The sequence below is a fragment of the Acanthisitta chloris genome, unplaced genomic scaffold (assembly GCF_000695815.1).
Source record: "Acanthisitta chloris isolate BGI_N310 unplaced genomic scaffold, ASM69581v1 scaffold22459, whole genome shotgun sequence".
Lineage (NCBI taxonomy): Eukaryota > Metazoa > Chordata > Aves > Passeriformes > Acanthisittidae > Acanthisitta > Acanthisitta chloris.
Genome location: NW_008692269.1, coordinates 13,414 through 29,552, shown reverse-complemented (window position 1 = coordinate 29,552; position 16,139 = coordinate 13,414). Strand labels below are relative to the sequence as shown.

Genomic DNA, 16,139 nt, shown 5'->3' with positions numbered 1-16,139 from the left:
CATAGAAGGATTCTGCAATTTAATTCCTATGCTACAGCAAGTACTCATCTATGCATAAATTCTTTGGAAGAGAAAAAGTTTCGCATACAGCAATATTTTTGTGTTAGAACCCACCATTTGAATTACGGTGGGCCATCTCATCTTCAGTAAGGTTGGTGCTGTTATATTAATACTCCTAATACAAAGAAAATCTGAAGAATAGCTCCTCCGCTTTTCAGCAACCAATGCAAATCATGGTATCTCTTAAATATCTAGAACCTTTGATAATCACAAGCACTGCTGTTACTTTTGGCTTCTCCCAGCACCCCAATAATCTTTCTCCTTGTGTCTTCAGCAGCATAAGTAGCAGCTGAGATCTGGAGGTGAGGTCATGGACAGATACAGAAATAAACAGTGACCCAGAAGAGGTTTTTGTTCTTCATCTCTCTTGTACTCTATTGATCCTTTCACACTCCTCAAAGACCTGAGACATTTTATAATTACGATCATGATGGAATGCCAGTGGGAATTGAACAATAATTCCCTCCTGAACATCTAGAAAAGCAATAAACATCAGTTTAAAAGCTGTAAAACCAAATTGACATACAAGGCCCTGCTACGCCAACCTCCAGTTCTTTTCACTGGGGCTCCAGAGGAGTGTGGATAAAATTTCCTTCCCAAACCAACCTGGGTATTCAATTAGCTGCCTGTCAGGATGAATGTAAGAAAAAGGGAAAACTCGATGAACGCATCAGCCTAGTGAAAGGCAATTTAAAAATCCTTAATCAAACACTTTAACAAGTTGGGTAATGTATCAAAAGCAAAGCCTACTTGCCTAAATCCTTTTGCCCTCCAAATCCTAATCCTGAAATGAGGGAGGGCAAAACCTAGGTAGTGACTTTAATCGCTTTAACTTTGAGGCAGTATGACTACAAAATATAGGCTTCATTGAGAAAATTGCCAACCAGTCTATCCTTTTGTCTTTCTTATCTTTTCATTCATTTTTGCTTCCTCACCTTCTTTCTCTTTGTCTGGCAGAGGGAGATTTGTACACATGGCTGTCTCACAAGATGACACTTAGTGAAGCCTTCAGTGGCTATTGCTTGGGTACATGCAAGTCGCAGGCTTTTGTATATTCCTTCCAGCTTCCCCATTGTCCAAGCATGATTTATCTTCTTCATCTTTGTGGTGTTGGTACAGTTTTGTCTCATCTAATGAGTTTTATTAGTAACTGTGTCTCGGAGTTTATATTTATGATGTCAGCGTCACCCTTAACATGCTTGCTGGCTTAAACCTAAAGATAAGAGTATTTTCTCCATTTCTCCCAACATGGGAGGTATTCCCTGCAGCAAAGCCTGAGGACATAGAATGAATTCTGTCCATACAGAGCAGCTGCCTGTTAATAGTAACAAGCAAATTGTTAAGGAGTTTGCATTGCCTTTACATTGTCCCATAACCTTACTGTAAGAGAGTACCACATTAAGAGACTGAATATAATAATATACTTCATATTTTTTTGCATTCATGTACAGGGTGTTTTTTCATAAATCCTTACATATTTTTCTTTGATACTTTGCTCCACCACCTTTCATTGGGTTGAAGAGCAAGGGAGAAGAAACCTTTGTCTCCTATGAATCAAAGAATCACCTTCTGTGGCTCAGACTGAGTACCAGCTGCTCAAGTGTGATTTTATTTACAGTCATCCTACAGCTTGCACAATTTAACAACACACACCAAGAACCTCAATAATTCAAGTGAATCAGAATGCAGAAATGCTTAGCCTGCATAGTATTAAACGGCTCATTAGTTTACTTAAAAGCAACAACCCAAAAGCTAATTCCAAATACAAAGAAAGTACTCACTAGATTTGGCTTGAATATGTTCAAATAGGCTTTGATCTGTGGCCTCCTTAGCCTGATTCTCCAGAAAGTTAACATGCCATGCGCAACCCCAACTCCAGCTCAGCACTGACACAGCCTTGCAGAATTTCAAGCAGAAAGCAGAGCAGGGAATAACGGGCAGCTTGTGATCACGGAGGGTTTATATCCTAGCTTGTAAACTAGTATTTCCTTTTTTTATTTTAATAGTGTGGAGATCTAGGAAAGATTTAAAACCAGGACTGATATCTTTCCTGAGTCTGCATTTCCATTTAAATAATTGGCCTCCTTCCCTAAAAATAAAAACACATCTCTTGAGATGCTTTAGTTAATGAATAGTGTGAATTTTAACATGTATGCTTGTATATAGTATACCCATAGAGAAATGTCATAAAAAGTATGATGAAATGTTTCTTAAGAGCTTTTACAGACATTTAGATAGGACAACTGGTCTGATGAGGCCAGAGCTCACTGTGGGCAGGCACAGTTTTTTTTTATATGATGAAAAATTGGTACTGCGCACTCAGGCAGAGACTCCATCCCAAGACCAGAGGAAAAAAAAAGAATGATTTTTCTGTACACTTTCTCTCCACTACTACGAAAAACACATAATGTTTTTCTGTGCTTTTCCCATAGAAATTGCTTTACATACTTCTGTGTACATATTCTGTCAATAAACACAAGCTGCAATGTTGATATGGCAAAGTGTCTTCTGCAGGAGCAGTGAACACCTGTGTGCTTTGTTCTACATTGAAAACATCTTGTCTTTCAGTCAAGAAAATTTACCAGTCCAAAATAAATCTCTCACCAGTTTGTTTAATGCTGCCATTTACCATAGTCCTGCTTCAGATGTTGAGGCCAAACTCAATATACACAGAAATCAACAGGCAGGAAAGACTCATGTTGGTTAACATGGGAAATCAGTTCTGGGATAGGCTGCTAAAAGAAAGTTATCACTGCAAAGAAAAGCTGAAACTTCTCTAATCTTCACTCAGCCAAAGGTTGGACTTCATGGTCTTGGAGGTCTTTTCCAACCTTACTGATTCTATGAGTATACGATTCTATGATTTCTGAAAGATATAGTTTATTTTTGAACTGTGTTCATTCCCTCGTGTGTTACAATTTCAGGGTTCTCTAAAATGCTGCCATTAAGAGAGGCAAAAAATTACTACCTTCAGGTGCAACAAAACATTGTGGTAAACGTGTGAAATCAATTCCAGCAAGGAAGCATGCTGCATCATAATGCAAAAGACTTCAGTGAGTTGGGAAATAGGTATCTTCCTCTTCAGATGCAAATGCTAAGACAAAAAGGAAATATGGTCTCCAAGAAGGACTGCATGAATTTGAGTCTTAAGTCTGTGTAATACCACATCTTCAGGATGAGAACTGTGATTTACTATGTCTGAAACCAAACCTCACTGAAAACGTGCACCTGATGTCTCCGCTTAGGGTGAGGCACAAGACAGAAAGGGCCCTTCCTTCAAGGGTGAGCTGAGCAAAGAGTTTTTGAGCTTCCTGTCTGATGCCTGCTGGGGCTGGCTATGGCAGCTGAAGGAGTCCAGCCTACAAATCCACCCTCTCCAGCGGTGGACCGAGAATTGTTGTGACTTGAAGCCAAAGGCAGTTTACATCTCTAGTCAGCCATGGGCTGCAGGAACTGAGGGATGGCAAATTTGCCTCTGCACTTTCCCTGCTACAGAGAGGCAGCCAGCAGTCCCTTCTCCAGGCACATTGTGAATGCTGTGAGGGATCAGAGACATAGAATCATAGAATCAGCCGAGTAGGAAGAGACCTCTAAGATCATCGAATCTAACCCTACCTCAGGTTGCACTGGATGCAGGACACTAATGCATCTCTGCGGATGTTAACAGCTTTTCACATCACTGCCTGCCAGGAGAAGTGTGTGACAGTTCTCTGCTGCAATGGCTGGGGGTTAGCTGTGAGCCTCTGGCCTTTTAGCTGTTTCCGATCCCCCATCTCCACTGTTCTCCTGGTCCTGAGGGTTTTGGCCATGGGAGGATACTAATATATTGCTGTTAATGTCAGGGAAGCTGCTACATGCTATGGAGGGAGTTTAACCCATTTGCTGGTTTATTAGACAGGGTGAGTATTTAGAAAAGGATGCCAATATGACACTGAGCATAAACCAATCTCCATGTGTTGGAAGACCTAGAAAAAATACATGCCTTAGAGTTTTTTTGATATTTTTTTAATGAAATATTTCTAATGGATATTGCTATTTTTAGGTACTAGAAGAGTTACTACTGTGATCCGCTGTAGCAATTTGTTCATTCCTGAACTGAGCAGATACAGTATGCAAAATACAGTGAGAATTTAGCATCACCATAGACCAGAATGGGATTGCTGGACAATGATAACACAAATCATTTTACTCTCACCTGATTATACAGCACCTTTGTGCACCCACCATTGCACAAGTGAACTTCATGAGCCAAAGCATCACAAATGTATGAGAACACAGTCCTGAAAAGAGCAACACTGTAACAGGGTACTTCCACTTCTACATCAGAGGATGAAGAATTAGTCTGTAAGATTTTGCCTTGTGCTTTACCACCCAAAAAGGAGCTTTTCAAGCTCTCCTACACAGGGCAGGTCAGTGCATTTCTGTCTGGAGGCAATCCTATTGCTATTTCAGTCTCAAGAGCCTCTTGAGTGGAGACTGCAAATACTGCAAAACAGTCGTTTTTTTTCTGATGAGAATAAAACAGGGACAAGATAAATCATGTCCTCCTGCACAAGTGGTTGGAACAAATCAGTCATGTCTTGTGCTTTCTTTGTCAAAAGCTGAGACTGAGGTTCTTTTGTTTCTTTTGCATTTGTTTCTCTCTTTTTGTGTTCCTCCCTACTCTGTATGGGACACGCTTCCCTTGACGGGTATTGTTTTCAGCTATTTTTGGCGGGTTTTGTTAAGGCAGCCACAGGCCTTCCAAGCTGTGGGCACCAAAAAGTATGAGAGAAAAGAAAGCCTAAGAAACCAAATCTAAACAAAACCTTAGCAACACTCAGAAATGAGAAAAGCCATGTGGGAATGGCTTCACTTCAGAAAGTTTCTAACAAACTGTAGCTCAAAGAAGGATTCATAATGGCAGCTGAAAATTCTGTCAAATCTGTATTCCCTTTAAAATGATATAAACTGGAGATTGAAGTTAGATTTGGCTTCTCACTGTCCAGTCTTGGAAATAAACAGCCACATGATAGAGACAACCACAGCATTTTCTATTCTTTCTTTCCAGTTCTGTGGGACGCAAACCAAGGTGCGAGAAGGAAAGATGGGACAGAAGCTGTGAAGACAGTTTCACTTTCCATCTTCTTAACTCTGATTCCAACTCTCCAATACAACTCAGTGCTGCTCGAGGGATCCTCTTGAAGCCTTTTCCTGCATCCTGTGCAACTACCGACTTTCAAGGTAGTTTACAGCAACCAGTTCTCAAAGGCATTTAGGTAGCCAAAGTTGAAGCAGTCATTTACTAGAATTTCCCAAATTACTAAGCTGACTAAGACTCTGAATTTTATTAACCAAACTATAAACTTCGAAGCTGTTTGGAGTTATTTAGAAAACTAGATCGTCATTTTATCTAGCACCTGAATGCCCTTTCATGGAATTTATATTCCACAAATGCAGAAACTACAGAAAGAAGTCCCTAGAGTATTAGTTATACAGAGGTATGCCACAATTTAGAGAAACCGGCAATAATTGGTATTTATACACCACACATTTCTTCTAAATGCAAATAATACCCCCATGCAATATATTTTCCTTTTAATTGTCCCTGAAAGCTAAAGCAAATGACTAGACAGAGGTACTACACAACTTTCCATCCACAGAACTTTAACAATTTCACACCTCTTGCAGGATCTTGGCTTAGGTTATTTGACATGTTTTTTTCCCTGCTGGGGTTTTGTCCTTCAGCCACAGTGAATCCCTCTCAATTGCAAATAATAGTCTTCAATTATTATGGGCATCAATGGGCTAGAGATAAGACCAAGCCAGTGTTCACCTCATACCAGATCTGTATGCCTCATGCTTTAACCCACATAATGGCCTTTGAAGATCAATAATCCATCCTCTGTGGAATGTCCTGCTCAATCACAGGCTGGGAAATTCATAACAGCCCTCAGCGCCAGGTACTACTGAGTTCAAGGGCTGCCTGTCTCTGCTCATTCCACTAACAGAGGTCCCTTCAGAATCCCTAACCGAGAAAGCAGATGGTCATGAAAGGTGCTCTCACTTCTGTCCAACAAATCAAAAGAAAACTAGCTTAAGGTAAAGTGAGGATGTGAGGGCTCTAAAGATTGCCATAAAATGCATTTCACATGTAAAGATTTTATTTCTGTTAATTAATGATGTAAGCATGTTCCTGGAATTGTCTACCTATGTTTTCGTATGAGCCAAAAATGCTGAGCTCAGGTATTTATTTTACAGAATGTATGTCTAAACTAAAATTGGCATATTAATTAAACACTTTCCAGTGAGAAAAAATAACCTTATAATTTTTCCCCAACTGACATTGTAGAACATGAGAAGCCTGTTGAGAGATTTAATTAACAAGGTTGTTATGCTGAAAAAAAATATTTGCAGAACATTACAGAGTATTTCATAACATTACCAACTGTGTTACTTTTATCTCTGATGACATTTTAAATGTCTGTTAGGTTCCACTTACTGCTGGTCTACCCTATGCCCATAATACACATGCAGCAAAGCCTGAGACACTGAGGAGCTCCCCAGCAAAACCCTGTCAAAACCAAACCTAACACACCCAGACCTTATGAACCTTGGTAGCATTTTTTGCTGGGAAAAGTTCCTCAAGACAGAAGGTAATCAAGCTGCACAGGCCAAAGACTAAAAAAGCAGCTGATAAGCACTCCTGCTTGCAGGGTGTGGCACAGCAGGGGTGAAAGCATGAGCTTTCCGCATCCCAGCCCTCAGCTCCAACACCAGTGGGATGCAGTGGGAAAGCAGTTCTCTCACACAATCTGATAGTCAGAGTACAAATGATGCAGGAAAGGGAGAAACAGCACAGAGCAGGTGAACTCCTGCCTGGTGCATGGGCTGCCATTCAAGTCAGTAAACTCCCATTCATACACAGAAGCACAGGAGGGGCATGCACACACTCAGAGTGGGCCATCGACCATTCTGCAGTTCTGTTGTCTCCAGGAACAACATAACCCATTGCTATCCAGAACCTCCCGGCCCTGGACAGATAGACAAACTTGCAAAGCCAACCACATGGTTTCCTGCATGACACAAACTGGTAAACCTCTCTCAAACATCAGTCTCAAAGCACTTTTCAGCCTTAATTCCTCAGAGACAGCTGGTGGCAAGAGCAGGGAAGATGCTATACACAGTTGAAAAATGACATGGCTCACACTGCAACTGCAATAAACATTACCCTGTCTTAGCCGATGCTTACTGTGGACAACTGCATTCCTGATAATTTACTCCCAAAATTCATCTTTGGGTGAGTTTGTGCTAATTGCATTTTTACACACTCATTTTCGTATTAATGATGCATTTCCTTGCTGGTGGACTCAAGGAAATTAGAAGTGGAGTTTATGAAATAATTTTGGCTACAAAGTTATTTATTTCCGACTTTCTTTTACTTTATCAGACTTAGAATTTCTCATTTTATTCTTACTTAGACTACCTTGCCTCCCTGGTATATGTATTTCTCATTTTGCCCAAAAAAAGGAATCAATTCAAGGTCCAATCCTGCTTCCATATATAGGCTTATGATACAGAGTTTTTCACAATGGATTACGCTTTTTTCCCCATTCAGCTTAAAAGTAAGTATTATGCATTTGACCTCTATCATGTTATTTACCAATTATGCTTTTACATACATCTACAGGTTTCTGTATATAAAATCAACATCCATAGAACCTAGTCTGCAGCACAATCTGAAAGGCGTAATATAATCATTGCAATGTAAACGGTGCTATTTGTCATTTATGTATTTAGCTAGGTGTTTTGGTGTCAAAACAGCGTATGATACAGGCATATCATCAAATGACAAACTGAATGTAGCAATGTCACAGAGATTATACCTACTATAAAAACACTGTGTTGGGTTTCTTGACCTTGATGAATACCCTAATGGCAGAGAATGCTCAAACATGTGTTTAATTTCACTTATATAGTGTGCTCTTCACATGAAGTCCATGGTTGGGCTTGATGCAGACAGTACACTTCAGTGCTGTACTGAGAAGAGTGCTCTGATCTGAAGTCTACCTGACAAATTTAACAAGGTGCATGTGTTACCTGAATTTTGACACTGGACATTTCCTTGAGAGTGCATGTTTTATACTGTCTTGCCTTGTACTCTGTAGCTCAAATTCATACTGATCTTCACTGCTCAGATATTCTTATAAAATCTACTACTTACCCAGAAGTATGTTTCACGTGCTGTTATTTCCAGGTGCTAAAACACTTGTGCTATTCACAAAGTAGAGATTAGAGTCAAAGCTTTTCTTTCTTGTAGCTGCATTTCCAGCATTTGGACTCTCAGTGCAAATAGTTTACTGAATAATTCTGGTCACAGAAAACCTTCTGTGTGATGAAATGCAAATATTTTGCAGAGAGCATGATATCTTCCTTTTTTTTTATTAGATGTAAATGGACTTCATGGACAGATCAAGACTGTAATGCAAGGAATATCTGTAGGAAAAAGTGATTCTATAGGTTCATCTTTACACTGAATGAGGGACTTTATATGCCTTTTTTTTCAAATTCTAAATTATTAATTAGGTGTAAGTTCATACTTTTCAAATGGAAGGCTCCTGCCTTTGGAAAAATTTCTTCTATCTGATTGGAAAACAAAAAAAATGCAGGTCTGTTCAGTCTCAGAATGAACGGCAGGAGTAAAAGTGTCCAATTCCTCATGAAGTTATGTATTCCCTGATACATGTTATTAGCTGGGCAAAGGAAATACGTGACTATATTACCGGGAAAAATACCTGAGACTCCATATGCTGCAGTCTGGGAGAAAACAAAAGTCAAATGCAACTAATTAAAATACACTGCCAATGTATACAGCTCTCATTTCTGATATACCCATGACTTGATGAACAATTGCAAAGACATGCATTTGAAATGGTGCCAGGAATCAGATTAAAATGCACCATCAATTTAGTCAAGATGATAGAACATGCCTTCATATATCTTTATAACCTTATTCAGCCAATAAGATATCTCTGGAGTAAACCACACAGTGGGATCAGGACAAGAAGTAAATATAATGTGTATACCCCTCCTTGTAATCTCAACCTCAATTCATGTTTGACTTTCAACATCTAAAGTTTTTTGGTTTTCAGCATCTGAAGATCCAAAACTGAGTGCCCTGTTACACCCTGCAACCCCAGCTAACAATAAATGTGAGGAATGGCAAATTCAGCTTGGATAGAGAGGTTTTTCCTTCCAGTCTGGATTTCGCTAAGTTTCTTTAGTTTTTTGCTCTTCTGCATTCTGGCTGTTGTGGTCATGGTGTTTTTTATAGGAAAATGAGCTGCTTATAAATTTTCAGCTCTGTGAACTTTGGGAGTTGATGGAAAATCCCCAGCCGTAGGGCTTAGCTGGCTAAAAAACCACTACAGTAGATTTTTTTCTTGTCACTCAAATATAAAAGCCCTTCAAAAGATATTGAAATGCTCACAGAATGTTTGTTTTGAGAGATCCTTCTTCTGTGCACAGGGGCCAACACGGTATTTTACCTTGTAATGTCTGTCAAAAATTACCCCTAATTCTCAAACCTGTAGGAAAGTGTAGGGTAACAGATACAACCTGGAACATGCCATAGTTTGTTATGTGGGAAATAGAGTCAAATGGAGACTGTCTGCTGCAGGCAGTCTGCTCATTGCACGTTGCTGTTTTCTAAAGCATGCTGTGCATGCAGGATGAGCAGCACCCAGAAACAGACAGATCTGCTGCTCTGGGTCAGAGGCCTGGCAGGTCTCTGCAGCACAGAGGCTCTCTTGGTGAATCTTCCTTTCTGCCAGTAGCTTTGGTATCACCAAACTGTCACGTATCTGCTCTGCAGTGACAGCCTGTGCACTCAGTATGGAAACACATGCTGGGGCCAGGCTCTGTTGTGGAACTTCTGGCACAAGGATGCCTGAGAAAGTCAGATCATGTGATCATAATTCCCTCTCTGACAAGCCTACCCTGGAAATACCTCTTTTTTTTTCATATCAAATGACCCATTGCTAGCAATCCAAGGGTTGGGGAGAAGGTTGTCAACATGCTCAAAAATTAAGATTAATGAGACTGCCTTGCAGGGTGTGTGAGTGGTCAGAGCCATGAAAACAACCAGGTATTGAACTACAACCAGCTGCACCTTTCCTCAAACCACCTGGGAGACGAAATTCAACTCCATGGGTCCTGGTCTCTGGCTGCTCCCATCCATTCTCTGTGGTGGCTCTGACAGGGCTCTCTCCAGGCTGGCAGAGCAGGGTGAGCTCTGCACACCTATGTGCTTCTGCCATGTGAAAATGATCCCAAATCATGAAATTGAGTTTAAGAAGAATGTAATGAACAAAGCAAAAAACAATGTAATAAACAAAAGAAAAACAAATCCAGAAATATTTTTTAATGTTTCCTCAGGCTTCTGGAGTCTGGATCGTGTTCTCAACCTTTTCTTCAGATTTTTTTCATTCTAAAATGAAATCTGACATCATCATCAGACTCCAAGACCCATGGCTTTAAAGAGAAAAGTCCACTACTGTGGGAGTCATGATAAAATGGAAAGAATAACTGTCCTATTTCTTTTCACCCTTAAAAGTCATTCAAGAAGGTGGTGGACTGAAGCAGGGCATATCTTCAACTTTTCTGCCTAACAGGGACACTCAGTGTCTGGCTATGTATATGTTAAAAGGAATATATAGTTAAAGAACAAGGAAAGTCAGAAAAAGACTGAGATCACCTTTAACTAAATGATGCCACAATCCCTAAAATGTAAATGAAAATCGCTAAGCATAAATTGAAAAGTTCAGTGTTCAGAAGAGGATAGAAGAGGGGCGTTCTCAAAACTTCTGCCTTTAAAATTAGCATTGCGCATGCAATTAGCAATTTACTACAGAACTGGAGCTACAGACTAAATTAATTTTTTAGATCAACAAACTAAAAAAATTAATTTCAAATTATTTCTACCAACTTGTAATCAGCTTCAGACTTTTCCTAAGAGGCCAACTGGAAATACAATAATTATTGTCTAAACTGCATATTCAGACTCCTAAACTTGAAAGTACTCAATATCAAATGGTAGAAATATAGAAAAAAATTAAGACTATCTCTAGAATATACTCAAATTTCCCATATGGAAGTCACAATCCACACCACATCCTCTGAAATGCAGTGGCTATTTATGTGGCCAGTCACTGAGAACATCTTGCCACTAAACCATCCACTGACTAAACAATAAGCCTGCCTAGTACGGTATGCTCTTTTCCATCACTGAAATCAAATAAATTGATTAAATAAAATGAGTTGCAAGTACAGATTAGTTGGGAAGTGCAAACTGATGTCAGTGCAACTATTTATCCACCTTACCAGGCCTGAAACCTTGAGCTTGCAAACCTCTCCATAAAAGGGCAAAGCTCCATTCTTCCTTTCAGTTGCACCCAAGCAACCACAGTGACTTTGTGGATCAGGGGTGAGGGTTACTGTGGTAAGGATCAGAGAACAATTTGATTCTCAAAACCCCAAAACTACCAGCAAGAAGTTTCTTACTCAAGTTCTGCCCTGAGAATATCAACGTGAGCACTTCCACTGATATTTTGTGTATGCCCTCTCCTCAGGTTTGGCTTTTCACATTATTACAAACACAGCAAAGTTATTTACTGACTGGATTTCCACCATTAATCACGGAAAACTAGTAGTAATAGACTGATATATTCCAAGTGCTGGGCTGCAAGCTAAGCAGTGAAGTAAGTACATAGTCATTCCCTGGGAAAATGACTTTGTTTATTCCATCCTGTTTAAACAGGTCTGGTAGGCTTGGTCAGCAACTTTAGCAACTACAATTTCTGTGCACACACTAATTTTTGAAATATCATGGTATAAATAAAAATATCTGTGACAGCTTATAGATTACTGAAGCTAACGATCTACTGTGTCTAGAAGATACTGCATTGTCCAGCTGGTTACAGGGGACAGAAATGTCTGCAAGGTTTGACATCCATGCAAGGTTTCTGGACTCAGTGGTATTATTTCACTACAAAGTTATGGCTCATTTTTCAACAGCAACAACTGAATGTTGTTGGTAATTCTCAGACAAGAGGTTTGCAGGCTAACAGTAACACAGCACAATCTGGTTTATAATGACTTAAATGCAAAGAGCATTTCAGCATGTCCAGGCTGCAGACTCTCCCTCACACATCTGAAAACAGAGCTGTCGCTGTTAGCTAAGTACTGGCAAAGAGGAAATACCTTCTGATTTCACACAAAAAGGAACCAAGAAGTCTGGTAGGTGTCTGTAAAATATCTGTGCACCTCAGACTGTATCCTTTCAAGGTGAAAATAAACAAGATATCTGAGTGGCAGATGAACCCACCAGCCAGCAACAACCATCAGTGTGCTACATGGAAAGTGAAAGCCAGGAGCACTGGGATAGCATGTCAGACAGACAAGTGCTGAAGAAGCATCAGCGGGTTTGCTGGTTAGAAAATGGGTAGTTAAGATGATGAGCAGTCAGAGTGGGAAATATTAGCCAATACCAGTTGGAAGATGTAATCTTCTACTGTAATGTCAATTAAGTTACAGATGAGCAGTTGTGCTGAAACCAGACAGAAATGAAGTCCTTCTGAGCAATGACTGGAACCTGACCCCTGAAGTCGATGGGTCTTTGGTCTTCATTAGCTTGCTTTTCCCACCTTGAAGGCTGTATCTCAAGAGGAGGAAAGGGCTATAACTTTTAGCCTGAGACTGACTCTTTAGAAGCCATCACTCTTCAGGATTTAGTTATTCAGTAGTGAAAGGATCATTTTACTGATAAAGTGATAGAATTTCAAATGACATTGTAATCAACTTTTTAATTTTCTTTTAAACCCATACACTTATAATACTTTGCAATGAAGCCTGATACACTGTATTCAATAATGGTTATCTGTAGATAAGTCAAAATACAGCTTAATTAGACAACAAAAAAGAAACTCCACTTGCTACTCACAGCAGACGTGGATTCCTTCAGTTTCTGTGAAAACTGCAATACAATCTGCGTACAGTTTCACCTAGCTCGATGTCTCACCTCCTTCCACAGATCATTGTATGCTAAACACATAAACTTTTCCAGCATGACTGTCAGTGACTGTTGTGTTTAACGCTAGCACACAATGGAGCTTAGACCAGAGAGGAAATAAACATAAATGTTAACTATCTTGCTGGAGATGAGAAACCAGATGACATCTGGAGCTGACATTATTCTAAACTGGAAGAAGGTGTGAAAGCTACTTAGCTCAGGGGTTTATAATGTCAGATATACACATCAGGAGGAGGTTGACAGGTTAAGAAAGGACAAGTATAGTGCTGTAATAATAAACAAGTGAGAGATGGAAAGAGAGCATATGTGAAATTACACCTGAGAAGCCCACTAATTACACTTTTTAATGGACAGATGCTCAATGTGATAGGATGAATCTGCCTTGGTTTATACACTGCCACAGTTTGATTCTCTTTGTTAAAGCAAAAAAAAACCAACAAAAAACCACAAAGACTGGGACCACTGTGGCAATGTGGCAGAATGCAGACCATCAGCCCCACAAACCTCCCCAGGGCAACATAGCAAACTCTTGAGATGTATCCTGAAAACATTTATACACAACTGAAGTTCATGTACTGTGATTAGTTTCCCTGACATCATATGGGTTTCATTGCACACAAAACCAAACACAGACTTACGTATTTTTAGGATCAGGACATACTTAACACAAATCAGCCATGATGTGTACTTAATGTGCAGTTTACTAAATGTGAGAGGATTCTGTATTTTGGTACAGTTTGGGTTTTTCACCACAACAGCATGTATGTTGTTTCAACATTAATGCTGAAGTTAAAAACTGCAGCTACTGATGTTTATTTACACAATTATAAAGTTGTCTAATGCAGCTGGGAATGGAGGTACAGTAGCCTCATATTTTAAAGCATGGCATTTTATATAACATTAGAGAGCACTAGTGGGCATGTTGCCCATTTCTGATTCTCTAGCAGCTTCTGTTCTTCACAGAAGTTTATGTTCTCATTAGAATGTATTCACATTATATTTTTCTCTTGCTGATTAAGTATCACCAATTCAGTGATTTTCTTGTGATCTCACTACATATGCTGGGCCAGATTATTCAGATATATGCTGGTAAAAAGAGTTAATAGGGCATTTCTAATCACAAAATAGTACCATTCTAAAATGCTATAGTAAGAGTGAACATCAGGGATGTACCATAAAAAGGCAAAAAACCATTTTGCATTACAGGAAGATCCTTCTGGATTGTGCTTAGTGATACAATCTATATGTAGATAAGCATTAATATTAAAAAATTAAGTGGCAGTACAGTATCGGTCTTTGTTTGCAATGTTAGAAGTCATGCATGCATGTCCTCATGCAGAGGTCAAGAAGGACTCCTATTACAGCATGTAAAATTTGCAAAATTGGAGGCAAGGGTTTCCAACCTTGGCAGTAAGCCCCTGTGCTACAGTTTGTACTAGGAAGTGATACCATTCAGGGCAGGATACAGTCAGGATTTAGTGTCTCTTAGCTGGAAGCCAAATGCTCACCAGCTATACTGGGAATCTCTGGAGTGACTTCCCAGAGAAACACTTCAGACTTCTGATGACACTTCAGAAATGTATGCATGTTCACACACACATACGCACAGAGAAGAGAGAAAAAATAGGTAGGAACAACACTCTGAAACACTCAAGACTTTAGTGTCCTGGTGAAAAGTAGGAAGCTGTACAGTTACTGTTAATCCTTTAGGTATTTTTTAAGTTATGTGCATTAATGCTAATCATTGGTTCTGAAAACAACATTTCATGTGTTCAATTCTAAACCTGTTACTGGGTTTGAAAAGTAGCATCTGATGTTAGGGATATTCTTCTTTTAATTCTTCATAGTTAACTATGTTTAACTCTTCATATTTTTTCACATTCCACCTGCTTCTAACTGAACATGAAAGAATTTGTATGTGACACTTACTGTTCATCATGCAACCTTCTGCTCTACTTTTAAATATTCAACATATTTTCTGTCTGCAGATGTTGAATTATACAATGAAATTACAAGAACTGAAGTTTTAACTCTTATCATTCTTAGAACTTTACAAATACTCAGATTTGAAAGCCAGGTCATGTTCACTGCCAATATAATCAATTTAAAAGTAGCACGTATGTAACAATACTGCTTCTTTCCTTCTGACCTAAGATTTGTTTTCTCCCAAGAAAACATTCAATGCACAGGACTGGCCAAAGACCACTGAAATCAATGGAATCGCTACCAGTGACTTTGATGGAATATGGATTGGGCTTTGAGCGCAACACTGCTGATTTCGTTGACACATCACAAGGGCTGAATTTGGCTTAGACAGATGTAAAGCAGTTCATCCCATGTATCTTTATCAAACTGCATACATTTTAACCCCACCCTTCCACTCCCAGGAATTTAGAGCATTTTGTTATGCTAGTTCTGTTAAGGAGGCACAGGTAAAATGAATGACTAAAACACATACAGTTGTTTGTACTTACAGGTGTCTGGCTTGAGCTGACTGTTGGTAATTCCAAAATACTGGGGATTTTCGATGACAGGAATCTTTGTCATCCCAATGATGACTGCATCAGGACCCCCCTCAGAAGAAGACGGAGTGTTACTGCCATTTGAGATGTGGTGGAGGGGACTGGCCGAATCGTCATCATTGCTGATAACCGACGAAGGACCTAGAGTCAGAAACAAAGATTTTCCTGTAACTCAGTGTTAGTTCCTTTCCGTTAGACACTTTTCCTCTTTTTTTTTTTTTTGACCAGTTTGTCCTCCATTCCCATAGTCAACAGCTCTCTTTGTGTGCATTGTTGACCTTACCTCAGGAATTTTATATGTCTGGGTGCAGATGGAGAACGGTGTGTTTTTTGTACTGGTATATCACCTAGACTAAATACGTCAGGGTCCAGCACAGTCTGTCACTGCGAAAGATCTCAGAATTTGTTGAACTCATTCTGTCATGTACAGAAATAAGCTATGAAATACACGCATTAACTTTTTTACCTTATGCCCTACTTGAATCACA

General features: G+C 39.5%; 1 protein-coding gene across 1 annotated transcript in view; it reads right to left on the bottom strand.

Moving 5' to 3' along the window:
- Window positions 1–15,792, bottom strand: part of LOC103809741 (BDNF/NT-3 growth factors receptor-like) — a gene marked incomplete at its 5' end in the record, with an annotated part of 38,345 nt that extends 22,553 nt beyond the window's left edge. Inside the window, one exon of the mRNA XM_009082602.1 lies at window positions 15,604–15,792. Coding sequence (XP_009080850.1) covers window positions 15,604–15,792 — 189 coding nt within the window. The remainder of the gene's footprint in view (window positions 1–15,603) is intronic.
- Between the last annotated feature and the right edge of the window lie 347 nt (window positions 15,793–16,139).